Source organism: Dipteris shenzhenensis, chromosome 4 (genome assembly GCF_047967505.1).
Source record: "Dipteris shenzhenensis isolate YYH24624 ecotype China chromosome 4, Dip_SZ_1.0, whole genome shotgun sequence".
NCBI classification, from domain to species: Eukaryota; Viridiplantae; Streptophyta; class Polypodiopsida; order Gleicheniales; family Dipteridaceae; genus Dipteris; species Dipteris shenzhenensis.
This window is the reverse complement of record NC_141599.1, coordinates 45,849,147-45,859,714: the sequence shown is the minus strand read 5'-3', so window position 1 is coordinate 45,859,714 and position 10,568 is coordinate 45,849,147. Positions and strand designations below refer to the sequence as shown.

At 36.8% G+C, this 10,568-nt stretch overlaps 1 protein-coding gene across 1 annotated transcript; it reads right to left on the bottom strand.

Annotated features, from left to right (window-relative positions):
- Positions 1-3,428: 3,428 nt before the first annotated feature.
- LOC147902953 (uncharacterized) lies at positions 3,429-4,671 on the bottom strand. Its single transcript, XM_087374185.1, has 4 exons — positions 4,618-4,671; positions 4,280-4,403; positions 3,795-4,127; positions 3,429-3,675 (listed from the first exon to the last, which is right to left on the bottom strand). The coding sequence occupies exons 3-4, from the start codon at positions 4,026-4,028 to the stop codon at positions 3,580-3,582; spliced, it is 330 nt and encodes a 109-aa protein (XP_087230311.1). The 5' UTR covers positions 4,029-4,127; positions 4,280-4,403; positions 4,618-4,671; the 3' UTR covers positions 3,429-3,579.
- Between the last annotated feature and the right edge of the window lie 5,897 nt (positions 4,672-10,568).

The window sequence follows — 10,568 nt, the reverse complement described above, 5'->3', positions numbered from 1 at the left end:
CCTCAAGGAGTAATCAAAATTAAGATAAAAGATAGTGGAAGAAAACTTTGATTACCTTTTTCAAGGTTTATTCAATTTGAAATGATTAAAAATGAAAGAACAATTTGAAACAATATTCTCCTTTCACCATCATACCATATGCATTGGAAGAAACATTGATTACCTTTGTCAAGATTTTTTCAATTTGAAATGATTAAAAATTAAACAATTTGAAACAATATTTTAATTTAAAATGATAAAAAATGAAAGAACAATTTGAAAGAATATTCTCCTTTCACCATCATACCATATGCACACGTACAAGCATGCCTAAAGGAGTAATCAAAATGATGATAAAAGATATTGGAAGAAAATATTGATTGCCTTTTTCAACGCAAGACATTAGACGTGTGCTGGAAATTAAGATAAAAGATATTGGGAGAGAATTTCGATTGCCTTAACCTTCATTGAAGGCTTACCTACCTTATTGAAGAAAATTACAATAAAAGATTATGATAATATGTATTGCCTTAATAAAGGCTTACCTACTTGGTGTCATATATATGTGCATTAATACCATTGTATATTTAGTCTATTGACATGTGCATTCTTGCATGAATTCATACATTACATACATGTGCATGCATGCATGCATGCATGCATGTGTGTGTGTGTGTGTGTGTGTGTGTGTGTGTGTGTGTGTGTGAGAGAGAGAGAGAGAGAGCACATCATTACACATGTCCTCACAAATGCACATACATTACACATGTCCTCACAAATGCGCATACATATATAGAGAGAGAGCACATCAATACATATTTCCTCACAAATGCACATACGTCGAAGTAGTCTAATATCTTATGAGAAAGAGATCAAGGACCACACAAATGCACATATAAAGTTTTTATAATTTTAAGATATTCAAGGCTAAATGTATTCTTAAATTAGATTTCTAATTAATGAGATATGGTGTCATATATATGTGCATTGATACCATTGTATATTTAGTCTATTGACATGTGCATACTTGCATGAATTCATACATCACATACATGCATGCATGCATGCATGCATGTGTGTGTGTGTGTGTGTGTGTGTGTGTGTGTGTGTGTGTGTGTGTGTGTGTGTGTGAGAGAGAGAGAGAGAGAGAGAGAGAGAGAACATCAATACACATGTCCTCACAAATGCACATACAAAGTAGTCTAGTAGAGAGAGAGAGAGAGAGAGAGAGAGCACATCAATACACATTTCCTCGCAAATGCACATGCGAAGTAGTCTAATATCTTATGAGAGAAAGCTCAAGGACCACACAAATGCACATATAAAGTTTTCTAATTATATATTCAAGGATAAATGTATTCTTAAATTAGATTTCTAATTAATGAGATATGGTGTCATATATATGTGCATTGATACCATTGTATATTCAGTCTATTGACATATGTGATACTTGCATGAATTCATACATTTGTGTGTGTGCGTGTGTGCGTGTGCGTGTGTGTGAGAGAGAGAGAGAGAGAGAGAGAGAGCATCAATACACACTTCCTCACAAATGCACATACATAGTAGAGAGAGAGAGAGAGAGAGAGAGAGAGAGAGAGAGAGAGAGAGAGAGAGAGAGAGAGAGAGAGAGCACTTCAATACACATTTTATACGGAAGTCGTCTAATATCTTACGAGAGAAAGATCAAGGACCACACAAATGCACATATAAAGTTTTCTAATTATAAGATATTCAAGGATATATGTATTCTTAAATTAGATTTTCTAATTAATGAGATACGGGGTCATATATATGTGCATTGATACCATTGTATATTTAGTCTATTGACATGTGCATACTTGCCTGAATTCATACATTACATACATGTGCATGCATGTATGCATGAGAGAGAGAGAGAGAGAGAGAGAGAGAGAGAGAGAGAGAGCACACATCAATACAAATTAGAGAGAGAGAGAGAGAGAGAGCACACATCAATACAAATTATAAGATATTCAAGGATAAATGTATTCTTAAATTAGATTTCTAATTAATGAGATATGGTGTCATATATGTGCATTGATACCATTGTATATTTAGTCTATTGACATGTGCATACTCGCATGAATTCATACAATGCATACATGTGCATGCATGCATGTATGTTTGCATGCATGCATGTGCATGTGTGTGAGAGAGAGCACACATCAATACACGTCCTCACAAATGCACATACAAAGGAAGGAGAGAGAGAGAGAGAGAGAGCACACATCAAGAGAGAGAGAGAGTACACATCAATACACGTCCGCATTTGGTCCACACAAATGCGCATACAAAGTAGTCTAATTAATGCACATATAAAGTTTTCTGATTTTAAGATAGAAAAGGATAAATGTCTTCTTAAATTAGGTTTCTAATTAATGAGATGGTATGGTGTGAGGAGTAGATCCACCCAATTTATGTCCAAACGTCACAATTTCTTTCACTCATAAATGTCTTTAAATTAGGTTTCTAATTAATGAGATGGCATGGTGTGAGGAGTAGATCCACCCAATTTATGTCCAAACGTCACTTTCTATCAGTTACATCATAAAAGTCACTACTTCTATCATAAAGCAAGAATGAAGTACAAAATCACACTACTTAGAACATCATTCTAGTGCTTCAAGATTTTCCTCAATGCGTATACAAAGTAGTTTAATATCTTATGAGAGGGAGAGAGATATCAAGGACCACATAAATGCACATTTACAGTTATCTAATTTTAAGATATTCAAGGATAAATGTCTAAATTAGATTTCTAATTGGATGGTGCGAGGAGTAGATCCACCCAATTTAAGATATTCAAGGATAAATGTCTTCTTAAAGTAGATTTCTAATTGGATGGTGCGAGGAATTTAAGATATTCAAGGATAAATGTCTTCTTAAAGTAGTATTCAAGGATAAATGTCTTCTTAAAGTAGATTTCTAATTGGATGGTGCGAGGAGTAGATCCAATCAATTTATGTCTAAACGTCACTATTTCTATCACTCATATCAAGAATGAACTACAAAATCACTATCACTCATATCAAGAATGAACTACAAAATCACTCATATCAAGAATGAACTACAAAATCACGCTACTTAGAAGAACATCATTCTAGTGCTTTAAGATCTAAAACATTTCTCTTAATGTCGAAGCCTTCTCTCAACAAATACTAAAAGTTGGTTTAGGCAGCATGCAGCTATCATTAAGTGTAGGGGTATAAGGAAATCAAAGAGTCAAAATATATAATTCACTTTTCTTTTTGGAAAGATTTGAAAGCATTTAAATAAAGCTGATGTGGCAACTACTTTCGTAGCCACCCCATGAGGAAAGTTCGTGTCAAGAACCAAACAAAACTATGCCGTCGACCCCTTCAGAACCAACATTCTTTAACGACATTGCTTGATTTTCTATATGCTTACAACCTTCGGAGCTTTATGCCGTCGACCACTTCAGAACCAACATTCTTTGACGACATTGCTTGATTTTCTATATGCTTAGAACCTTCGGAGCTCTTCTACTGTAAGTATATTCTGCTATAGCTGACCTTCCCTGCTTCGCTCATGCGCACCGGCACGCTTTCAGCTGTCAGCTTAAAGCCTGCACGGCTTGATCCTTAACTCAGACATGAGCAGGTCCTCAAATATTCTCTCCAGGTTCTCCCTATCCAAGGCAGATGTCTCCGCTAACTGCATCACCAGCACCGTCATTACCATTAGCGAAGGACTTTTTCCTGGACGGGCCGAGAAGAAGGTGCCTTGAAGTTAAAATATATAGGCTTACAGGAAATAAAACATGCCTCGCTTACCTTGGCGTGAATGCAGTGGAAATCAGTTTCGCTGTTTGTAGAGAGAGCGGCATTCACGACATCTAAATCATTGTCGAGAAGAGTCTGCATGATTCCAGGCCAAAGACCTTTCTTCTTAGGAGTGTTCAGAGTGATGAAGGCGTCGCTTCCACAGACACGCACTGATATATCAGCTGATAGCACAGTTAATTCGTTCTTTGGCGTGTAAGGATTCGTCTTCCTACTGTTACCCATTGAGATCGCGTCCGACTGCAGGAACTGTGTTAAGGGGTTACTCTATCGCAGCCGATGCGTTGAGCGTTCAAATCACTTAGCTCGGAGTCTCCTTTTTTCCTGCTTCAAATGCGAAACATTTAGCTAAAACCCGATGAAAAAACTCGCTACCTTTTTCCTCATGTCAAGGAACCTACAAGTAGCTTCGACAAACGACTACAAAAGAATCCGCGCAGCATCTCATGAGCCCTAGATTGAAAGAGTGTGCTTACCCTGGTCTGTCTTTCCTTCAACACTCATATACACCATAAAGCGAGACGCAGCGCTTATTCGTCTATCTTTTTGCCATCATTGTAGAAAAGAAGTCTCCTACAGTTATAACATTTGCAGGGAGCACTGTTACATGAAAACAGAGTATAAAGAGCGATGAGATCAGAGGATGACCGAAGAAATCCAGCTAAAGCCTAGTCTGCTAAGAACAAGAGAAAGGAGGGCAGGCAAGGACGAATGTAAGGAGCAAACGTCGATCCAGGAAAGATTGTCCAGGGGTCAAGGAATGTGTCGAGTAGTAGAATATATAAGAAGGTGAGTGGGCAGAAAGACAGCTCACCTGGTCAGAAAGGGAAGGTTGGCATGAGTATATCAATATATGATAGATTTATATAGGCATTGTCAAGGTAAAGCAAGTTTGAAGTTGGATGAATTTGGAAGAGCAGCACGAAAGCTTCGAATCTCGAGAGCCATCAGAGCAGCTCAAGCGTCGCGACTCGTGCACGACACAGAAGATGAAATCATGAATGTATGTATATTCTTGGTTTCAGAGCTGGGAATTATTTTTGGAGCATTAATGTCCGTCCTGCACGAGGTGCGGCAGCATCGATGCACGAGATGTCGCCCCGTTCAAACCTCAGTGCTCTCGTTCCGGTTGGTCCTCGCAGCTATGGCGGTGGTTTGTTTTCCGGTTGGATTGATGCTAGTCCGCGCAGCTATGGCGGTGGTTTGTTGCTGCGGCAGCCTGCTCGTGAATTGTATGCTCCTCAAAAGCTACCCTCGTGATACAATGCGGTTGTGACGTTGTTCCATGTTTTTGTAGTAACTATTATTCTTCTTGTGTTCCCCGCCCCCCGCTCACACACACATGGCCAACTAAGGGCCAGTGCACGTCATGCACAAGATGCACAAAAATCGACAAATTGAGCGCTTGATTTTTATTTATTTTTAATTTTTTAAACCAAAACGAGCACCAATGCACGATTTTTGTTTCAATCAATAAAGTGCCATGGTAGAGTAGTCTAGAACCCTGAACACTTGCCAAGGATACTCAAGAGCCAATCTGTCAATGCCAACTAAGGCTTGAGAGAGGCTCTCTTTCATCCTTGCGTACTTCTGCCTACATAGAATGACCTTGAATCTCCTCTTTTGAACTAAAACGCGTGAACAGAATGACTTCCTCTCTGGCTGTGCACCATTATGAGCGTGCGCATTGGCCTTAAGAGTTACATATCAGTCTATGGCCTACACTGATTAGAGCCAACAGGGGCATATTCCTAGAGATTCGTACATGGGCAACTAGCTCAAGTGGGCAACGCTCCAACTGCTTGATGTGTCATTGCTAGTTGTTCTTGGTGTTGAATGCTTGAAGATCTTTTCACAGCACACCTCTCTTCTTATGATTCTTAGCCAGACTCACTGTCTTCCTATTCACGCTCTTTTTATAAGGAAATCTACTAAAGGTACCTAGTATAAATAAAGATGCAGAGAGCCTTTATCAAGCCTCAATCAGCATATATGGATAGTAGCCTATTAGGTTTGCAAGTTTGTGGGAGGTCTCAGGCGACATTGAAGGGTGATGAAGAAATGATGCTAAGGGATATGGTTAAGGATAAAATGGAACAGTAATGTCAAAAATCACACTGATGCTAGAAATGAAGGTGTCATTTATCACATCATTGTGCTGCTATAATTGCATTGTTCTTGCCCTTTTGCACGTGGCCCAAAAGACCTCCACAAGTCATACTTTATGGACATTGTGTGCACAAGCTCTAAGATACCTCTAACAAAGGTATCTAATTCATTGGCATATTAAATCCACCCAAAGGTGTGACAAACTTTCTCTGATATATCCAACTACCTAGTGCCACAAAACATTCCCAACCAACTATTATTTAAGTGTATTGGCTTGCTATCTTTACTCCATAAACTCTAGTAGGTAACTAAAGGAATTCATTAGATTTCCTAGTTTTTTTTGTTTGCTCCACACATGACACCATGCTCACACACACAAGGAAGGTGAGGCGCTTAGAGCAAGGAGTAGCACTTGGTTGGCTCATTCCTTATGGGAATATTTTGAATACTTGACTTATTGCAGCTTGATTAGATTCCCTAGTTGAAAAACATCATGGTTCTTCACTTTGATTGCAAAAGGGTGTTTGTGTGTTGCTTTCTTATACAATACAGTTTGCAAACTGCATTGGGACATTGTAATTATTGTATATTATTTCAATTCATGAGAACAAAACTATAATAATCTAGATGTTCATATGGTTCATGCCAAAAAAATGCCTTTACATTTGGATGCTAAACCACATCTAACTGTTATAGGTCAAAGCATTTGTTTGTGTGAATAGTTTTTCAATCTTGCATCCTTTGGAGATCCTTTGGCAACAATTTCTCTTGGTTTGTTGTCTTCACAAATGAAGACTTGTCTTTTGTTAAAGGTAACATCATAGTTTTTGTCAACCGCTTAGGTGTTTAGTGAGGTTTGATGCATATAAAGCATCATTATAACCTTTAGATTATCAATTAAACCTATAGCTCTAATGTTGCAAAATGAGAATTTATAGTGACTAAAAATTCCTTTGGAGTTCAAAATTGTAAGGATTTAAGAATTTAACCATTCATCATGGTTCGTCATTTGTGTGGGTCATATATACAGTTGCACTTGAATCAATTATCCATTGTGGATAATTAGTGTGCTTAGGGTCACAATTGATTTGAATAGATGGTTTGAGGGACGTTTAATTGAAAACATTGCTTTGTGTGGGAAGTGCGTTTTCCTTCTCTTACCAAGTTCATCTTAAGGAGTGGTATCACTTGGAACTATGTGACAACAAAAAGGAGGTTATCAATTATAGGGATTCGATATCCATTTATCATTTCTCTCATTATGATACTTCCTATTATAAAGGAAATCTATCTAAGTATATTCCTCTTCTCACATCAAAGTGCTTTCATCCAATAGAGTGCTACAAAGAGGGCATAATATCAAAGTGTTCGATTATGGACATGCAAAAAGTTTTGTTTAAAGCAATAATTGCTCATGATGTATGACATCATCATTAAGATGATGTTTGTCATTGTTCATAAATTAGTGTTCACATGCATTATACTTTATCAATGCATCTTAGACGTACTACTAGAACATGTATGAGTTAGATGGGTCACAAAATCCCCAAATAGTTGCAAATAATGGAGGAATCCATTAACGTGTTGTATTTGAAGGGGATGGCTCCACCATGTTATCATGCCACTCTTGATGTTTGTGTAAGGATAATTTTTTAAAGCATGCTGATAGAATGTCTTAAAATTTTGGGTGCCATAATGCCAATAAAGGTTTTAAATCATCATATAGTAATGGCATATGAATGATATGTTGTATGACCACAAATAGTAGCACTCACGAGAAGAAGGAAAGATAAGGTGCATGTAATCTATGCTAATTAATACAATCTTGGACTCATAAACTCTATCCTTATACCTATTTTTTTTCGAGGCCCTTAACCTAAATGGATAGAATTGCAATGCCGTTCACCCTAGTTGTTATCATGTATGATGCTCCATTGTAGGTAGTCAACACTAGTATATTGTGTATCAGTGTGAATGTCATGATCATCAATAAAAGAAACCATTTGTAGATTTGTAAAATGCACTTAGAGACTTTGAAAAATACATTTTCATTTTGCAAAATTAAAATGAAAGCAAAGAATCCATGATGATATTGACAAAATTATAGATAATTATTATGAAAATCTAGAGTCTGACCCTTAGCTGTTCATGAATGTTTCCTCCCCAAGCACATGGCCATAATTAAGGATTTCATTGGACTAAATTATATTTCCATTTAATTTGCATGTAACACCATTCATATGATTGGTAGCTTGGCGTAGAGGTTCTTAGTTAAAAGTGGCTTGGCTAGTAGGACCCATCTAAAAAATATCGAATATGTAATATCAAATAAATGACTTAGCTGGTGGAGAACTATGTGAGGATGATGTATGTGGATGAATAAGGGTTATTGATTTAAATTTAAATGCATGTGCAAATTTGATTCCATTGCTTGTGAGAATGATAAAAACCACATTATGTGCCCTACTCAATAAATAATACAAGAATTCCCATAGGTCACCCCAATGATGCACAATTGCATGAGAGTCCCATGTGGACAATACGACATGTGGGTAGATTCTAATATAATGCAATAAGGATGTTTGTATGCTCTCCATGTGGTAGCTTATGTGCTGCCCATATGGCAACTTATTTTTCCCTCCATATTTTCCCTATTAGGTTACAAGTGTCAGTCCTCTATGTCTCTTCATTTGGAGGCTTATGAGTTCACCCTTATTCTCTAACACGTTGAGATTAATTTTTATTCCATTGCTTATGAGATTCATAATAAAGGCATTACCTTCCTTCCTCAAGAAATCACACAAGAGTCCTAAAAAATGCCCTTGGTATTGAGAGAATATTTAATTACATAGATTATTGTCAAGGTAAGTTGAAACCAACATACATGTAGGAGGTCCCCAATTTTAGTTTGTAGGGAGACAATTAACAACAATCACATAGACTCAAAGACCTCAAACCATATCGTAGATTGTCAACAAGGTCATGAGATGAAATTGGCATGTATAGGAGGGGAGATAATTAATAATCACATAGTCTAAAAGAGCTAAAACCATACAAAAGCCACCATAAATATAGTGTCTAAAAAAATGTCGACAAGTCTAATTGAACAATAGCACTTGACCAAAATTAAGCAATTTATATTGGTTTGTAATGACCTATAAAAAACTGCAAATTTAAGATATCCATTACGATACCATCGGTAATGTACATAAGACATGCATAGTTTTGGTGTAGTATTAGGTATATTATCGATAGTATTATGCATATGATTGGTAGTGTAGATTTGAGTTATTACTATTGATACTATAGGTGTAGTATCAACCATATAGGTGCACTAGTGAAAGAGTATTAGGCATATAATAGTGGTTGGTAATATCAGATATGTAACTTTTCCCGTTAGCTAATGCACATACATCATTGCACCCATGAATGCCTATGAACCATTGTTTGCGTTTGGTATGCACATCAAATATTTATGATTATATAAATAATAAATCCCTAGCTTTACCCACTCGGGTTGGCCATTGGAGAAAAAAGTGGCTCCCTCTATATAAAAAGCACTGTAAAAAAGACACTTTAGGATTCAGTAGATAATCAAATGGGGTCTAATACCTATGTGGCCTTGTAACTAAATGCCAATCTAATAAAGTGAACTTAGGGCATTACATAATGGGTTACCTTGAGTTGTTGTACCCACTTTGGCTTCCCATTGGAGAAAAAAGTGCCCACTTGCATAGAAGTGTAAAACAAGGCCTCCATTATTGAATTAGAGGGGTTTATGGAATCCAATGGTTTCATGCCCTTAACACAATATCCATGCCATAAATCTTAGGATTCTTGCATACTGATTGGCTAAATCAAGGCCATTGGAGTGAAAAAAGGACAATAGGTGTAGAAAGTGTTTTTCAAAAAAGGCATGCATGGCTAAAATACAAGGGAAAATGTATTATAACTTAAGTTGATGTACCAATTTGGCTTCCATTGCAACAAAAAGTGGCCCCTTTGCATAGAAGTTCTTAAAAAGGCCTCCATTATTGAATTATAGGTAATTAGAGGAATCCAATGGTTTTGACACAACATCCATGCCATAAAATCTTTTGTTCTTGCATACTCATTGGAGGGTTTTAATCAATCAAGTTGACGATTAGAGTGAAAATGACTGCTTGGTATAGATAGTATGACAATACCAAGGTTGAATTAGAGTGGGAGAGTACAATACAAACATGGTCTTGAAATAATCTCAAATCCTCCAAATGGAAGGGCCTTGAATATTGATTTTTCCAATTCAAGGGCTTGTAACCATATGGATTGGCCATTGTAGTGAAAAGATGACATGACAGGTGTAGAAAGTGTTAAAAAAATGCGATGCATGGATGAACTACAAGGAAAAATCAATGCAATTTGCAGTTCTTAGGGCATAAGAAAAAAATCTTAGCTTGAAGCACTTTGCTTCATTGTACATTTGAATTCCACCTACTAATTAGTTTTTTTCATTTTAAATGGTGGTGCAATCCAATTGTGCCTTCTTGAAATGGTTTCTCAATGTGTAATGTTACTGCAAAAACAATTCCATTGTAAATGTAATAAGTAGAAGTGAATAATTGTGTGTGGCATTAGTAAAATATAATATGGAGTGGAAAGGGCCCAAGGTTGAGG